Source organism: Salvelinus fontinalis, chromosome 21, assembly GCF_029448725.1.
Source record: "Salvelinus fontinalis isolate EN_2023a chromosome 21, ASM2944872v1, whole genome shotgun sequence".
Taxonomy (NCBI): domain Eukaryota; kingdom Metazoa; phylum Chordata; class Actinopteri; order Salmoniformes; family Salmonidae; genus Salvelinus; species Salvelinus fontinalis.
In genome coordinates, this window is record NC_074685.1 from 48,055,091 (window position 1) to 48,075,007 (window position 19,917).

A 19,917-nucleotide genomic window follows, 5' to 3' on the forward strand; every position below is an offset into this window, starting at 1 on the left:
AGAAACACCTGCTGTAACGTCAGGTACGACTATAGAAACACCTGCTGTAACGTCAGGTACGACTATAGAAACACCTGCTGTAACGTCAGGTACGACTATAGAAACACCTGCTGTAACGTTAGATACGACTATAGAAACACCTGCTGTAACGTCAGGTACGACTATAGAAACACCTGCTGTAACGTTAGATACGACTATAGAAACACCTGCTGTAACGTTAGATATGACTATAGAAAGACCTGCTGTAACGTCAGGTATGACTATAGAAACACCTGCTGTAACGTCAGGTACGACAATAGAAACACCTGCTGTAACGTTAGATACGACTATAGAAACACCTGCTGTAACGTTAGATACGACTATAGAAACACCTGCTGTAACGTTAGATATGACTATAGAAACACCTGCTGTAACGTTAGGTACGACTATAGAAACACCTGCTGTAACGTTAGATACGACTATAGAAACACCTGCTGTAACGTTAGATACGACTATAGAAACACCTGCTGTAACTTCAGGTACGACTATAGAAACACCTGCTGTAACGTCAGGTACGACTATAGAAACACCTGCTGTAACGTTAGATACGACTATAGAAACACCTGCTGTAACGTCAGGTACGACTATAGAAACACCTGCTGTAACGTCAGGTACGACTATAGAAACACCTGCTGTAACGTCAGGTACGACTATAGAAACACCTGATGTAACGTTAGATACGACTATAGAAACACCTGCTGTAACGTCAGGTACGACTATAGAAACACCTGCTGTAACGTCAGATACGACTATAGAAACACCTGCTGTAACGTCAGGTACGACTATAGAAACACCTGCTGTAACGTTAGATACGACTATAGAAACACCTGCTGTAACGTCAGGTACGACTATAGAAACACCTGCTGTAACGTTAGATACGACTATAGAAACACCTGCTGTAACGTTAGATACGACTATAGAAACACCTGCTGTAACGTTAGATACGACTATAGAAACACCTGCTGTAACGTCAGGTACGACTATAGAAACACCTGCTGTAACGTTAGATACGACTATAGAAACACCTGCTGTAACGTTAGATACGACTATAGAAACACCTGCTGTAACGTTAGATGCGACTATAGAAACACCTGCTGTAACGTCAGGTACGACTATAGAAACACCTGCTGTAACGTCAGGTACGACTATAGAAACACCTGCTGTAACGTCAGGTACGACTATAGAAACACCTGCTGTGACGTTAGATACGACTATAGAAACACCTGCTGTGACGTTAGATACGACTATAGAAACACCTGCTGTAACGTCAGGTACGACTATAGAACACCTGCTGTAACGTCAGGTAGGACTATAGAAACACCTGCTGTAACGTCAGGTACGACTATAGAAACACCTGCTGTAACGTCAGGTACGACTATAGAAACACCTGCTGTAACGTCAGGTACGACTATAGAAACACCTGCTGTGACGTTAGATACGACTATAGAAACACCGGCTGTAATGTCAGGTACGACTATAGAAACACCTGCTGTAACGTCAGGTACGACTATAGAAACACCTGCTGTAACGTCAGGTACGACTATAGAAACACCTGATGTAACGTCAGGTACGACTATAGAAACACCTGATGTAACGTCAGGTACGACTATAGAAACACCTGCTGTAACGTCAGGTACGACTATAGAAACACCTGCTGTAACGTCAGGTACGACTATAGAAACACCTGCTGTGACGTTAGATACGACTATAGAAACACCTGCTGTGACGTTAGATACGACTATAGAAACACCTGCTGTAACGTCAGGTACGACTATAGAACACCTGCTGTAACGTCAGGTAGGACTATAGAAACACCTGCTGTAACGTCAGGTACGACTATAGAAACACCTGCTGTAACGTCAGGTACGACTATAGAAACACCTGCTGTAACGTCAGGTACGACTATAGAACACCTGCTGTAACGTCAGGTAGGACTATAGAAACACCTGCTGTAACGTCAGGTACGACTATAGAAACACCTGCTGTAACGTCAGGTACGACTATAGAAACACCTGCTGTAACGTCAGGTACGACTATAGAAACACCTGCTGTGACGTTAGATACGACTATAGAAACACCGGCTGTAACGTCAGGTACGACTATAGAAACACCTGCTGTAACGTCAGGTACGACTATAGAAACACCTGCTGTAACGTCAGGTACGACTATAGAAACACCTGCTGTGACGTTAGATACGACTATAGAAACACCTGCTGTGACGTTAGATACGACTATAGAAACACCTGCTGTAACGTCAGGTACGACTATAGAACACCTGCTGTAACGTCAGGTAGGACTATAGAAACACCTGCTGTAACGTCAGGTACGACTATAGAAACACCTGCTGTAACGTCAGGTACGACTATAGAAACACCTGCTGTAACGTCAGGTACGACTATAGAACACCTGCTGTAACGTCAGGTAGGACTATAGAAACACCTGCTGTAACGTCAGGTACGACTATAGAAACACCTGCTGTAACGTCAGGTACGACTATAGAAACACCTGCTGTAACGTCAGGTACGACTATAGAAACACCTGCTGTGACGTTAGATACGACTATAGAAACACCGGCTGTAACGTCAGGTACGACTATAGAAACACCTGCTGTAACGTCAGGTACGACTATAGAAACACCTGCTGTAACGTCAGGTACGACTATAGAAACACCTGATGTAACGTCAGGTACGACTATAGAAACACCTGATGTAACGTCAGGTACGACTATAGAAACACCTGCTGTAACGTCAGGTACGACTATAGAAACACCTGATGTAACGTCAGGTACGACTATAGAAACACCTGATGTAACGTCAGGTATGACTATAGAAACACCTGCTGTAACGTCAGGTACGACTATAGAAACACCTGCTGTAACGTCAGGTACGACTATAGAAACACCTGCTGTAACGTCAGATACGACTATAGAAACACCTGCTGTAACGTCAGGTACGACTATAGAAACACCTGCTGTAACGTTAGATACGACTATAGAAACACCTGCTGTAACTTCAGGTACGACTATAGAAACACCTGCTGTGACGTTAGATACGACTATAGAAACACCTGATGTAACGTCAGATACGACTATAGAAACACCTGCTGTAACGTCAGGTACGACTATAGAAACACCTGCTGTAACGTCAGGTACGACTATAGAAACACCTGCTGTAACGTCAGGTACGACTATAGAAACACCTGCTGTAACGTCAGGTACGACTATAGAAACACCTGATGTAACGTCAGGTACGACTATAGAAACACCTGATGTAACGTCAGGTATGACTATAGAAACACCTGCTGTAACGTCAGGTACGACTATAGAAACACCTGATGTAACGTCAGGTACGACTATAGAAACACCTGATGTAACGTCAGGTATGACTATAGAAACACCTGCTGTAACGTCAGATACGACTATAGAAACACCTGATGTAACGTCAGATACGACTATAGAAACACCTGCTGTGACGTTAGGTACGACTATAGAAACACCTGCTGTAACGTTAGGTACGACTATAGAAACACCTGCTGTAACGTCAGATACGACTATAGAAACACCTGCTGTAACGTCAGGTACGACTATAGAAACACCTGCTGTAACGTTAGATACGACTATAGAAACACCTGCTGTAACTTCAGGTACGACTATAGAAACACCTGCTGTGACGTTAGATACGACTATAGAAACGCCTGCTGTAACGTCAGGTACGACTATAGAAACACCTGCTGTAACGTCAGGTACGACTATAGAAACACCTGCTGTGACGTTAGATACGACTATAGAAACGCCTGCTGTAACGTCAGGTACGACTATAGAAACACCTGCTGTAACGTCAGGTACGACTATAGAAACGCCTGCTGTAACGTTAGATACGACTATAGAAACGCCTGCTGTAACGTCAGGTACGACTATAGAAACACCTGCTGTAACGTCAGGTACGACTATAGAAACACCTGCTGTAACGTCAGGTACGACTATAGAAACACCTGCTGTAACGTCAGGTATGACTATAGAAACACCTGCTGTACCGTCAGGTACGACTATAGAAACACCTGCTGTAACGTCAGGTACGACTATAGAAACACCTGCTGTAACGTCAGGTACGACTATAGAAACACCTGCTGTAACGTCAGATACGACTATAGAAACACCTGCTGTAACGTCAGGTACGACTATAGAAACACCTGCTGTAACGTTAGATACGACTATAGAAACACCTGCTGTAACTTCAGGTACGACTATAGAAACACCTGCTGTGACGTTAGATACGACTATAGAAACGCCTGCTGTAACGTCAGGTACGACTATAGAAACACCTGCTGTAACGTCAGGTACGACTATAGAAACACCTGCTGTGACGTTAGATACGACTATAGAAACGCCTGCTGTAACGTCAGGTACGACTATAGAAACACCTGCTGTAACGTCAGGTACGACTATAGAAACGCCTGCTGTAACGTTAGATACGACTATAGAAACACCTGCTGTAACTTCAGGTACGACTATAGAAACACCTGCTGTGACGTTAGATACGACTATAGAAACGCCTGCTGTAACGTCAGGTACGACTATAGAAACGCCTGCTGTAACGTCAGGTACGACTATAGAAACACCTGCTGTAACGTTAGGTACGACTATAGAAACACCTGCTGTAACGTCAGGTATGACTATAGAAACACCTGCTGTAACGTTAGATACGACTATAGAAACACCTGCTGTAACGTCAGGTACGACTATAGAAACACCTGTTGTAACGTCAGGTACGACTATAGAAACACCTGCTGTAACGTCAGGTACGACTATAGAAACACCTGCTGTAACGTCAGGTACGACTATAGAAACACCTGCTGTAACGTCAGGTACGACTATAGAAACACCTGCTGTAACGTCAGGTACGACTATAGAAACACCTGCTGTAACGTCAGGTACGACTATAGAAACACCTGCTGTAACGTCAGGTACGACTATAGAAACACCTGCTGTAACGTTAGATACGACTATAGAAACACCTGCTGTAACGTCAGGTACGACTATAGAAACACCTGCTGTAACGTCAGGTACGACTATAGAAACACCTGCTGTAACGTTAGATATGACTATAGAAACACCTGCTGTAACGTCATGCACGACTATAGAAACACCTGCTGTAACGTCCGGTACGACTATAGAAACACCTGCTGTAACGTCAGGTATGACTATAGAAACACCTGCTGTAACGTCAGGTACGACTATAGAAACACCTGCTGTAACGTTAGGTACGACTATAGAAACACCTGCTGTGACGTTAGATACGACTATAGAAACACCTGCTGTAACGTCAGGTACGACTATAGAAACACCTGCTGTAACGTCAGGTACGACTATAGAAACACCTGCTGTAACGTTAGATACGACTATAGAAACACCTGCTGTAACGTCAGGTACGACTATAGAAACACCTGATGTAACGTTAGATACGACTATAGAAACACCTGCTGTAACGTCAGATATGACTATAGAAACACCTGCTGTAACGTCAGGTACGACTATAGAAACACCTGCTGTAACGTTAGATACGACTATAGAAACACCTGCTGTAACGTCAGGTACGACTATAGAAACACCTGCTGTAACGTCAGATACGACTATAGAAACACCTGCTGTAACGTCAGGTACGACTATAGAAACACCTGCTGTAACGTCAGGTACGACTATAGAAACACCTGCTGTAACGTCAGGTACGACTATAGAAACACCTGCTGTAACGTCAGGTATGACTATAGAAACACCTGCTGTAACGTCAGGTATGACTATAGAAACACCTGCTGTAACGTCAGGTACAACTATAGAAACACCTGCTGTAACGTTAGATACGACTATAGAAACACCTGCTGTGACGTTAGATACGACTATAGAAACACCTGCTGTAACGTTAGATACGACTATAGAAACACCTGCTGTGACGTTAGATACGACTATAGAAACACCTGCTGTAACGTCAGGTACGACTATAGAAACACCTGCTGTAACGTCAGGTACGACTATAGAAACACCTGCTGTAACGTCAGGTACGACTATAGAAACACCTGCTGTAACGTTAGATACGACTATAGAAACACCTGCTGTAACGTTAGATACGACTATAGAAACACCTGCTGTAACGTTAGATACGACTATAGAAACACCTGCTGTAACGTCAGGTACGACTATAGAAACACCTGCTGTAACGTCAGGTACGACTATAGCTTCTCTTTTCCTCGTGTACTTTGATGTTTTTGTCATTTTTTGGTTCTGCCAGAGTTGAATATGTATTCAGTTTGATAGTGGGGTTACTAGATTTAACAGTAGAATGTCTCTCCAGCAGTGTGTATGATAGTGGGGGTTAATAGAGGTAACATTTCAGACCTGTATCCCATTACAGTTTTTGTGTAGCACCCAATGGTGTCCCTCCTCCTCCTCCTCCTCCTCCTCATCCTCTCTAATTATTTGTCTTCTGTCTTTTTCGTTCTCTCTTTTTTACTCCGAGCCCCCTGGGCCAAATACACTGTCAATCTGCGTTAGGCTCTGTTGGTCGGCCCGGCAACACCCCTCGGAACGGTCCGCGGTCACAATGTGGTCGACCTCCCGACCTGCGTTAGGCTCTGTTGGTCCCGACCGTGGAAGTCAGGGGAGGCCGACTGAGCCCTTTTCATGTCTGAGCAGTTTGTGTGTGGCGACCCCAAGAGGGAGAGTTCTCGTGCACTAACTGCATGTGGTTAGACTCTAACCACAGAAAAATACACAGCAAACCAATTATAGGTCTTTATTGGACTAGAAGTTGGCCTTCAAATCCCCAAAGAGAAAAAGATGTGGTTGTGCGGAGACATGGGGAGAGGGTAAAAGGCAAACTAGTCATTCAAAAGGGTTCTTTTGAGTCAGTAACTTAAATAAGTTTAAATGTTTAATTGCAAAGGGGGGGGAATATGTGTAATGTGTAAAATCAAACCAATCAGACATAAAGGTGTATTTCAGTGAGAACGTGAAGCTTTGACAAATGTAACACGTTCCGAGGAGTGCTCACGTAACAATGGCATGAACGTGGCACTGGGTCATAATTCGATTTTGCTACTTCACTGTTTAGCATGGCGTACATCACCGCCTCTCTTTTCCACATCATTTTGAGAAATGTATTTTTGGTGTTTTAGAAACATTTTAAACGCAACCAGATTATTTTTGTGGGGGGGGGGACTGAATTCTTCTCTCGTATGGATTTCTTCAGTTTGGCGTTACAAATCTAGTTGACACCAATCTTTATTTCATTTAGGATAACTGCGGTTAGGCTGGAAAGCCTTAATAATGCCCCTCGAAAGTAACTGTAGTCATATAAGACGTTTCTATTTTAATCCAACCCTTTCTGTGTTGATTTGAAATCTATATTTGTCCTCTTCAATCATTTGTAAGGTATTAAGGTGAAAGTACTATAATTCAGTCCTAGAGTTTCAATAATTTGTAAGGTATTAAGGTGAAAGTACTATAATTCAGTCCTAGAGTTACAATCATTTTATTCCGACTTGAAACACACTTTGTCTGTCTGTCTGTCTGTCTTTGACCTGTCTGTCTGTCAGTTTCTCTGTCTGTCTGTCTGTCTGTCTGTCTGTCTGTCTGTCTGTCTGTCAGTTTCTCTGTCTGTCTGTCTGTCTGTCTGTCTGTCTGTCTGTCTGTCTGTCTGTCTGTCTGTCTGTCTGTCTGTCTGTCAGTTTCTCTATATCTCTGTCTGTCTGTGATCTGTCTGTATATCTGTATGTCTGTGATCTGTCTGTGTGTCAGTTTCTCTCTCTCTCTGTCTGTCAGTCTGTTTCTCTGTCTGACTGTCTTTCATCTGTCTGGCTGTTAGATCAGACAGACAATTTGTCAGTCTGTGATCTGGCTGTTCGTCTTTGATCTGACTGTTCGTCTGTTTTCTGTCTGTCTTTGATCTGTCTGTCTGTATGTCTGTGATGTTTGTCTGTCTGATCTATCTGTCAGTCTGTGATCTGTCTGTCTGTCTGTGATCTGTCTGTCTGTCTGCGGCAGTGTAGCCTAGTGGTTAGAGTGTTGGACTAGTAACCGAAAGGTTGCAAGTTCGAATTCCCAAGCTGACAAGGTACAAATCTGTCGTTATGCCCCTGAACAAGGCAGTTAATCCACTGTTCGTAGGCCATCATTGAAAATAAGAATTTGTTCTTAACTGACTTGCCTAGTTAAATAAAGGTAAAATATGTCTGTGATTTTTGTCTGTCTGATCTGTCTGTCAGTCTGTGATCTGTCTATCTGTCTATCAGTATGTGATCTGTCTGTATGTCAGTCTGTGATCTGTCTGTCTGTATGTCAGTCTGTGATCTGTCTGTCAGTCTGTGATATCTGTCTGTGATCTGTCTGTCAGTCTGTGATATATATGTCTGTCTGTGATCTGTCTGTCTGTCTGTCTGTCTGTCTGTCTGTCTGTCAGTCTGTGATCTGTCTGTCTGTCAGTCTGTGATCTGTCTGTCAGTCTGTGATCTATCTGTCTGTCTGTGATCTGTCTGTCTGTGATCTGTCTGTCTGTCAGTCTGTGATCTGTCTGTCTGTCAGTCTGATCTGTCTGTCAGTCTGTGATCTATCTGTCTGTCTGCGATCTGTCTGTGATCTGTCTGTCAGTCTGTGATCTGTCTGTCTGTGATATGTCTGTCTGTCAGTCTGTGATCTGTCTGTCTGTCAGTCTGATCTGTCTGTCAGTCTGTGATATATATGTCTGTCTGTGATCTGTCTGTCTGTCTGTCTGTCTGTCTGTATGTCTGTCTGTCTGTCTGTCAGTCTGTGATCTGTCTGTCTGTCAGTCTGTGATCTGTCTGTCAGTCTGTGATCTATCTGTCTGTCTGTGATCTGTCTGTCTGTGATATGTCTGTCTGTCAGTCTGTGATCTGTCTGTCTGTCAGTCTGATCTGTCTGTCAGTCTGTGATCTATCTGTCTGTCTGCGATCTGTCTGTGATCTGTCAGTCTGTGATCTGTCTGTCTGTGATATGTCTGTCTGTCAGTCTGTGATCTGTCTGTCTGTCAGTCTGATCTGTCTGTCAGTCTGTGATCTATCTGTCTGTCTGTGATCTGTCTGTTAGTCTGTGATCTGTCTATCTGTCTATCAGTATGTGATCTGTCTGTATGTCAGTCTGTGATCTGTCTGTCAGTCTGTGATATATCTGTCTGTGATCTGTCTGTCTGTCTGTGATCTGTCTGTCTGTCAGTCTGTGATCTGTCTGTCAGTCTGTGATCTATCTGTCTGTCTGTCTGTGATCTGTCTGTGATCTGTCTGGCAGTCTGTGATCTATCTGTCTGTCAGTCTGTGATCTGTCTGTCTGTCAGTCTGTGATCTGTCTGTCAGTCTGTGATCTGTCTGGCAGTCTGTGATCTATCTGTCTGTCTGTGATCTGTGTTTGTGTCTCTCTCTCTCTCTGTTCATCTAACTGCCTCTGATAATTCCTGCTGCTCTGGCTACTTGTATAATTGCTATCTTAATCTGGTTTTGTGTTGTGTGTTTGGGTGTGTGTGCTTGCGTACTTGCGTCTGTCTGTGTGTGCTTGCGTACTTGCGTGTGTTTGTGTGTGTGTGTGTGTGTGTGTGTGTGTGTGTTCCAGACATCGATGAATGTAGCAGTGGGGAGAACCTGTGCCAGAGGAACGCTGACTGTATCAACAGCCCTGGGAGCTACCGTTGCGAATGCTCTGAGGGCTTCAATCTCTCCCCCATAGGAGCCTGCATCGGTGAGACAACAGACACATACACTCCTCACAAATCCCACACATGCTACATACCTCATGTACCCTATACCCTACATATGTGCACTGACCTGGGCTCATGGGTCTCTGGTCAAAAGTAGTGCACTATATAGGGAATAGGGTCACATTTGGGATGTAAATGAAAGTGATTCTCACCAGTGTGTCTTCGTCCTGGTGTGACCTATCAGACCAGCTGTAGCTTTTTACTGTAAAAGTCCAGATGCACTGTGGACAGGCAGCGACCGCCAACACCATATTTACCCAATGTCTCGCCCCAGTGTGATCCTTGGCAGGCCCGGGGCTCTGCCTTGTAAAAGAGCACTAAGCTACATGTCTGGAGGATTACCTAATGCACCCTGTGGTCTTGACCTGGTCTTATCTGGAGGATTACCTAATGCACCCTGTGGTCTTGACCTGGTCTTATCTGGAGGATTACCTAATGCACCCTGTGGTCTTGACCTGGTCTTATTCCCCTCTCTCTCTCTCTTCTTCTTCTCCTCCTGCCGTTGGGAAGACCGCAACGAGTGTCTGGAGATCACCAACGTGTGTAGCCATGGCGAGTGTGTGGACATCCAGGGGGGCTACGAGTGCAGGTGCCACCACGGCTTCAAGGCTACGCCCAACCGCAAGATGTGCATGGGTGAGAACTTTCTAGAAAACACTTCAGGCTCTCGCTTTCAACGGAGGCCAATGTAATCAGTCCCAAATGGAGACCATTCCAAAGGCCGTTTTCACCTACTGTTTTAGGAATATTGTGGTTGTCCCTGAAAATGTTTCTGCCCTTTAGATATTTGTGGTTACTTAAGATCATGTCTTTCCACACTCTATTTGAGATAATTGACTGAAATATTTTGTAGTGTTACAACATTCAACATTTTTTCTGTCTGTCTCCAGATGTCGATGAGTGCGAGCGGTTGCCTTGTCGCAACGGAACCTGCAAGAACACAGTGGGCTCCTTCAACTGTCTGTGTCATACCGGGTTTGAGTTCTCACACCACAACGACTGCGTGGGTGAGCACCACTGTCCTCTGGTTCATCTAAAGGTTTTTCCTGCCCCCCCCCCCCCACCCCCTGTTCTAGGCATGTCCTTTGAGGTTTTACACCCTGAAATAAATACTTTATGACAAATACATTTAAAAAAAAATGTCTTTAGAAGTAGAACTGCTACTTAAAGGGCATCAACTTCTCTTTTTTTGGAATATAACTTGTTTTCGCTCTTGTATTGATGTGCTGTTTTGTGTTGTTGTTGGCAGATATTGACGAGTGTCAGACATCCTTTGGCGCGCTGTGCAGGAAAGGCCAGTGTATCAACAGTGTGGGCTCCTTCCAATGTCTGTGTGAGGAGGGCTACAAGCTAACCCCTGATGCCAAGAATTGTATGGGTAAGAACTGTCCTACTCTACTGTATGGATAAGAAATAGGAAATGTCCTACTCTACTGTATGGATAAGAAATAGGAAATGTCCTACTCTACTGTGTGGATGAGAAATAGGATATGTCCTACTCTACTGTATGGATAAGAAATAGGAAATGTCCTACTCTACTGTATGGATAAGAAATAGGAAATGTCCTACTCTACTGTATGGATAAGAAATAGGAAATGTCCTACTCTACTGTATGGATAAGAAATGTCCTACTCTACTGTGTGGATAAGAAATAGGAAATGTCCTACTCTACTGTGTGGATGAGAAATGTCCTACTCTACTGTATGGATGAGAAATAGGAAATGTCCTACTCTACTGTGTGGATGAGAACAGACCTACTCTACTGTGTGGATGAGAAATAGGAAATGTCCTACTCTACTGTGTGGATAAGAAATAGGAAATGTCCTACTCTACTGTGTGGATGAGAAATAGGATATGTCCTACTCTACTGTATGGATAAGAACGGTCCTACTCTACTGTGTGGATAAGAAATGTCCTACTCTACTGTGTGGATAAGAACGGTCCTACTCTATTGTGTGGATAAGAACGGTCCTACTCTACTGTGTAGATAAGAAATGTCCTACTCTACTGTGTGGATAAGAACGGTACTACTCTACTGTATGGATAAGAACAGTCCTACTCTACTGTGTGGATAAGAACAGTCCTACTCTACTGTATGGATAATAAATAGGAAATGTCCTACTCTACTGTGTGGATAAGAACGGTACTACTCTACTGTATGGATAAGAACGGTCCTACTCTACTGTATGGATAAGAACAGTCCTACTCTACTGTATGGATAAGAACGGTCCTACTCTACTGTATGGATAAGAAATAGGAAATGTCCTACTCTACTGTATGGATAAGAACAGTCCTACTCTACTGTATGGATAAGAAATAGGAAATGTCCTACTCTACTGTGTGGATAAGAACGGTCCTACTCTACTGTGTGGATGAGAACTGTCCTACTCTACTGTGTGGATAAGAACGGTCCTACTCTACTGTGTGGATGAGAACTGTCCTACTCTACTGTATGGATAAGAAATATGAAATGTCCTACTCTACTGTGTGGATGAGAAATAGGAAATGTCCTACTCTACTGTGTGGATAAGAACGGTCCTACTCTACTGTATGGATAAGAATGGTCCTACTCTACTGTATGGATAAGAACGGACCTACTATACTGTGTGGATAAGAACGGTCCTACTCTACTGTGTGGATAAGAACGGTCCTACTCTACTCTATGGATAAGAATAGTCCTACTCTACTGTATGGATAAGAACAGTCCTACTCTACTGTATGGATAAGAACAGTCCTACTCTACTGTATGGATAAGAAATAGGAATGTCCTACTCTACTGTGTGGATAAGAAATGTCCTACTCTACTGTATGGATAAGAACAGTCCTACTCTACTGTGGATAAGAACAGTCCTACTCTACTGTATGGATAAGAACGGTCCTACTCTACTGTATGGATAAGAACACTCCTACTCTACTGTATGGATAAGAACGGTCCTACTCTACTGTATGGATAAGAACAGTCCTACTCTACTGTATGGATAAGAAATAGGAATGTCCTACTCTACTGTGTGGATAAGAACGGTTCTACTCTACTGTATGGATGAGAACTGTCCTTCTCTACTGTATGGATAAGAAATAGGAATGTCCTACTCTACTGTGTGTTTAAGAACTGTCCTACTCTACTGTATGGATAAGAACGGTCCTACTCTACTGTATGGATAAGAAATAGGAATGTCCTACTCTACTGTGTGGATAAGAACGGTCCTACTCTACTGTATGGATAAGAACAGTCCTACTCTATTGTATGGATAAGAACGGTCCTACTCTACTGTATGGTTAAGAGCAGTCCTTCTCTACTGTATGAATAAGAAATAGGAATGTCCTACTCTACTGTGTGGATAAGAACTGTCCTACTCTACTGTATGGATAAGAACGGTCCTACTCTACTGTATGGATAAGAAATAAGAATGTCCTACTCTACTGTGTGGATAAGAACTGTCCTACACTACTGTGGATAAGAACGGTCCTACTCTACTGTATGGATAAGAACAGTCCTACTCTACTGTGTTGATAAGAAATGTCCTACTCTACTGTATGGATAAGAACTCTCCTACTCTACTGTATGGATAAGAAATAGGAAATGTCCTACTCTACTGTGTGGATGAGAACTGTCCTACTCTACTGTATGGATAAGAAATATGAAATGTCCTACTCTACTGTGTGGATAAGAACTGTCCTACTCTACTGTATGGATAAGAAATAGGAAATGTCCTACTCTACTGTATGGATAAGAACCGTCCTACTCTACTGTGTGGATAAGAACCGTCCTACTCTACTGTGTGGATAAGAACCGTCCTACTCTACTGTGTGGATAAGAACTGTCCTACTCTACTGTATGGATAAGAAATAGGAAATGTCCTACTCTACTGTATGGATAAGAACTGTCCTACTCTACTGTGTGGATAAGAACCGTCCTACTCTACTGTGTGGATAAGAACCGTCCTACTCTACTGTGTGGATAAGAACGGTCCTACTCTACTGTATGGATAAGAACAGTCCTACTCTACTGTGTGGATAAGAACCGTCCTACTCTACTGTATGGATAAGAACGATCCTACTCTACTGTATGGATAAGAACAGTCCTACTCTATTGTATGGATAAGAACGGTCCTACTCTACTGTATGGATAAGAACCGTCCTACTCTACTGTGTGGATAAGAACTGTCCTACTCTACTGTATGGATAAGAACGGTCCTACTCTACTGTATGGATAAGAACGGTCCTACTCTACTGTGTGGATAAGAACGGTCCTACTCTACTGTATGGATAAGAACGGTCCTACTCTACTGTGTGGATAAGAACGGTCCTACTCTACTGTATGGATAAGAACGGTCCTGCTCTACTGTGTGGATAAGAACGGTCCTACTCTACTGTATGGATAAGAACGGTCCTACTCTACTGTGTGGATAAGAACGGTCCTACTCTACTGTATGGATAAGAACGGTCCTACTCTACTGTGTGGATAAGAACGGTCCTACTCTACTGTGTGGATAAGAAATGTCCTACTCTACTGTGTGGATAAGAACGGTCCTACTCTACTGTGGATAAGAACTGTCCTACCCAAATGTGGATAAGAACGGTCCTACTCTACTGTATGGATGAGAACAGTACTACTCTACTGTGGATAAGAACGGTCTACTCTACTGTATGGATGAGAACTGTCCTACTCTACTGTATGGATAAGAAATAGGAATGTCCTACTCTACTGTGTGTTTAAGAACTGTCCTACTCTACTGTATGGATAAGAACGGTCCTACTCTACTGTATGGATAAGAAATAGGAAATGTCCTACTCTACTGTATGGATAAGAACAGTCCTACTCTACTGTATGGATAAGAAATAGGAATGTCCTACTCTACTGTGTGGATAAGAACTGTCCTACTCTACTGTATGGATAAGAACGGTCCTACTCTATTGTTTGGATAAGAACGGTCCTACTCTACTGTATGGATAAGAGCAGTCCTACTCTACTGTATGGATAAGAAATAGGAATGTCCTACTCTCCTGTGTGGATAAGAACTGTCCTACTCTACTGTATGGATAAGAATGGTCCTACTCTACTGTATGGATAAGAAATAAGAATGTCCTACTCTACTGTGTGGATAAGAACTGTCCTACACTACTGTGGATAAGAACGGTCCTACTCTACTGTATGGATAAGAACGGTCCTACTCTACTGTGGATAAGAACGGTCATACTCTACTGTGGATAAGAACTGTCCTACTCTACTGTATGGATAAGAACAGTCCTACTCTACTGTGTTGATAAGAAATGTCCTACTCTACTGTATGGATAAGAACTCTCCTACTCTACTGTATGGATAAGAAATAGGAAATGTCCTACTCTACTGTGTGGATGAGAACTGTCCTACTCTACTGTATGGATAAGAAATATGAAATGTCCTACTCTACTGTGTGGATGAGAAATAGGAAATGTCCTACTCTACTGTGTGGATAAGAACTGTCCTACTCTACTGTATGGATAAGAAATAGGAAATGTCCTACTCTACTGTATGGATAAGAACCGTCCTACTCTACTGTGTGGATAAGAAACGTCCTACTCTACTGTGTGGATAAGAACCGTCCTACTCTACTGTGTGGATAAGAACTGTTCTACTCTACTGTATGGATAAGAACAGTCCTACTCTACTGTGTGGATAAGAACCGTCCTACTCTACTGTATGGATAAGAACAGTCCTACTCTACTGTATGGATAAGAACAGTCCTACTCTACTGTATGGATAAGAACGGTCCTACTCTACTGTATGGATAAGAACCGTCCTACTCTACTGTGTGGATAAGAACTGTCCTACTCTACTGTATGGATAAGAACGGTCCTACTCTACTGTATGGATAAGAACGGTCCTACTCTACTGTGTGGATAAGAACGGTCCTACTCTACTGTATGGATAAGAACGGTCCTACTCTACTGTATGGATAAGAACAGCCCTACTCTACTGTATGGATAAGAAATAGGAAATGTCCTACTCTACTGTGTGGATAAGAACGGTCCTACTCTACTGTATGGATAAGAAATGTCCTACTCTACTGTATGGATAAGAATAGTCCTACTCTACTGTATGGATAAGAAATAGGAAATGTCCTACTCTACTGTGTGGATGAGAAATAGGAAATGTCCTACTCTACTGTGTGGATGAGAAATAGGAAATGTCCTACTCTACTGTATGGATGAGAACTGTCCTACTCTACTGTATGGATAAGAAATAGGAATGTCCTACTCTACTGTGTGGATGAGAACTGTCCTACTCTACTGTATGGATAAGAAAGATGAAATGTCCTACTCTACTGTGTGGATGAGAAATAGGAAATGTCCTACTCTACTGTGTGGATAAGAACGGTCCTACTCTACTGTATGGATAAGAATGGTCCTACTCTACTGTATGGATAAGAACGGACCTACTATACTGTGTGGATAAGAACGGTCCTACTCTACTGTGTGGATAAGAACGGTCCTACTCTACTCTATGGATAAGAACAGTCCTACTCTACTGTATGGATAAGAACGGTCCTACTCTACTGTATGGATAAGAACAGTCCTACTCTACTGTATGGATAAGAAATAGGAATGTCCTACTCTACTGTGTGGATAAGAACGGTCCTACTCTACTGTATGGATAAGAACAGTCCTACTCTACTGTGGATAAGAACAGTCCTACTCTACTGTATGGATAAGAACGGTCCTACTCTACTGTATGGATAAGAACACTCCTACTCTACTGTATGGATAATAACGGTCCTACTCTACTGTATGGATAAGAACAGTCCTACTCTACTGTATGGATAAGAAATAGGAATGTCCTACTCTACTGTGTGGATAAGAACGGTTCTACTCTACTGTATGGATGAGAACTGTCCTACTCTACTGTATGGATAAGAAATAGGAATGTCCTACTCTACTGTGTGTTTAAGAACTGTCCTACTCTACTGTATGGATAAGAACGGTCCTACTCTACTGTATGGATAAGAAATAGGAATGTCCTACTCTACTGTGTGGATAAGAACGGTCCTACTCTACTGTATGGATAAGAACAGTCCTACTCTATTGTATGGATAAGAACGGTCCTACTCTACTGTATGGTTAAGAGCAGTCCTTCTCTACTGTATGAATAAGAAATAGGAATGTCCTACTCTACTGTGTGGATAAGAACTGTCCTACTCTACTGTATGGATAAGAACGGTCCTACTCTACTGTATGGATAAGAAATAAGAATGTCCTACTCTACTGTGTGGATAAGAACTGTCCTACACTACTGTGGATAAGAACGGTCCTACTCTACTGTATGGATAAGAACAGTCCTACTCTACTGTGTTGATAAGAAATGTCCTACTCTACTGTATGGATAAGAACTCTCCTACTCTACTGTATGGATAAGAAATAGGAAATGTCCTACTCTACTGTGTGGATGAGAACTGTCCTACTCTACTGTATGGATAAGAAATATGAAATGTCCTACTCTACTGTGTGGATAAGAACTGTCCTACTCTACTGTATGGATAAGAAATAGGAAATGTCCTACTCTACTGTATGGATAAGAACCGTCCTACTCTACTGTGTGGATAAGAACCGTCCTACTCTACTGTGTGGATAAGAACCGTCCTACTCTACTGTGTGGATAAGAACTGTCCTACTCTACTGTATGGATAAGAAATAGGAAATGTCCTACTCTACTGTATGGATAAGAACTGTCCTACTCTACTGTGTGGATAAGAACCGTCCTACTCTACTGTGTGGATAAGAACCGTCCTACTCTACTGTGTGGATAAGAACGGTCCTACTCTACTGTATGGATAAGAACAGTCCTACTCTACTGTGTGGATAAGAACCGTCCTACTCTACTGTATGGATAAGAACGATCCTACTCTACTGTATGGATAAGAACAGTCCTACTCTATTGTATGGATAAGAACGGTCCTACTCTACTGTATGGATAAGAACCGTCCTACTCTACTGTGTGGATAAGAACTGTCCTACTCTACTGTATGGATAAGAACGGTCCTACTCTACTGTATGGATAAGAACGGTCCTACTCTACTGTGTGGATAAGAACGGTCCTACTCTACTGTATGGATAAGAACGGTCCTACTCTACTGTGTGGATAAGAACGGTCCTACTCTACTGTATGGATAAGAACGGTCCTGCTCTACTGTGTGGATAAGAACGGTCCTACTCTACTGTATGGATAAGAACGGTCCTACTCTACTGTGTGGATAAGAACGGTCCTACTCTACTGTATGGATAAGAACGGTCCTACTCTACTGTGTGGATAAGAACGGTCCTACTCTACTGTGTGGATAAGAAATGTCCTACTCTACTGTGTGGATAAGAACGGTCCTACTCTACTGTGGATAAGAACTGTCCTACCCAAATGTGGATAAGAACGGTCCTACTCTACTGTATGGATGAGAACAGTACTACTCTACTGTGGATAAGAACGGTCTACTCTACTGTATGGATGAGAACTGTCCTACTCTACTGTATGGATAAGAAATAGGAATGTCCTACTCTACTGTGTGTTTAAGAACTGTCCTACTCTACTGTATGGATAAGAACGGTCCTACTCTACTGTATGGATAAGAAATAGGAAATGTCCTACTCTACTGTATGGATAAGAACAGTCCTACTCTACTGTATGGATAAGAAATAGGAATGTCCTACTCTACTGTGTGGATAAGAACTGTCCTACTCTACTGTATGGATAAGAACGGTCCTACTCTATTGTTTGGATAAGAACGGTCCTACTCTACTGTATGGATAAGAGCAGTCCTACTCTACTGTATGGATAAGAAATAGGAATGTCCTACTCTCCTGTGTGGATAAGAACTGTCCTACTCTACTGTATGGATAAGAATGGTCCTACTCTACTGTATGGATAAGAAATAAGAATGTCCTACTCTACTGTGTGGATAAGAACTGTCCTACACTACTGTGGATAAGAACGGTCCTACTCTACTGTATGGATAAGAACGGTCCTACTCTACTGTGGATAAGAACGGTCATACTCTACTGTGGATAAGAACTGTCCTACTCTACTGTATGGATAAGAACAGTCCTACTCTACTGTGTTGATAAGAAATGTCCTACTCTACTGTATGGATAAGAACTCTCCTACTCTACTGTATGGATAAGAAATAGGAAATGTCCTACTCTACTGTGTGGATGAGAACTGTCCTACTCTACTGTATGGATAAGAAATATGAAATGTCCTACTCTACTGTGTGGATGAGAAATAGGAAATGTCCTACTCTACTGTGTGGATAAGAACTGTCCTACTCTACTGTATGGATAAGAAATAGGAAATGTCCTACTCTACTGTATGGATAAGAACCGTCCTACTCTACTGTGTGGATAAGAAACGTCCTACTCTACTGTGTGGATAAGAACCGTCCTACTCTACTGTGTGGATAAGAACTGTTCTACTCTACTGTATGGATAAGAACAGTCCTACTCTACTGTGTGGATAAGAACCGTCCTACTCTACTGTATGGATAAGAACAGTCCTACTCTACTGTATGGATAAGAACAGTCCTACTCTACTGTATGGATAAGAACGGTCCTACTCTACTGTATGGATAAGAACCGTCCTACTCTACTGTGTGGATAAGAACTGTCCTACTCTACTGTATGGATAAGAACGGTCCTACTCTACTGTATGGATAAGAACGGTCCTACTCTACTGTGTGGATAAGAACGGTCCTACTCTACTGTATGGATAAGAACGGTCCTACTCTACTGTATGGATAAGAACAGCCCTACTCTACTGTATGGATAAGAAATAGGAAATGTCCTACTCTACTGTGTGGATAAGAACGGTCCTACTCTACTGTATGGATAAGAAATGTCCTACTCTACTGTATGGATAAGAATAGTCCTACTCTACTGTATGGATAAGAAATAGGAAATGTCCTACTCTACTGTGTGGATGAGAAATAGGAAATGTCCTACTCTACTGTGTGGATGAGAAATAGGAAATGTCCTACTCTACTGTATGGATGAGAACTGTCCTACTCTACTGTATGGATAAGAAATAGGAATGTCCTACTCTACTGTGTGGATGAGAACTGTCCTACTCTACTGTATGGATAAGAAAGATGAAATGTCCTAC

The 19,917-nt window shown here is 42.6% G+C and overlaps 1 protein-coding gene across 2 annotated transcripts in view; it reads left to right on the top strand.

Moving 5' to 3' along the window:
- LOC129819047 (fibrillin-2-like) overlaps positions 1–19,917 on the top strand; it is a 241,054-nt gene that overhangs the window by 161,779 nt on the left and 59,358 nt on the right. For both annotated transcript variants that reach the window (XM_055875554.1, XM_055875555.1), the window contains exons 44-47: positions 9,650–9,775; positions 10,305–10,430; positions 10,685–10,801; positions 11,044–11,172. In XM_055875554.1, the coding sequence (XP_055731529.1) occupies positions 9,650–9,775; positions 10,305–10,430; positions 10,685–10,801; positions 11,044–11,172 (498 nt within the window). The remainder of the gene's footprint in view (positions 1–9,649; positions 9,776–10,304; positions 10,431–10,684; positions 10,802–11,043; positions 11,173–19,917) is intronic.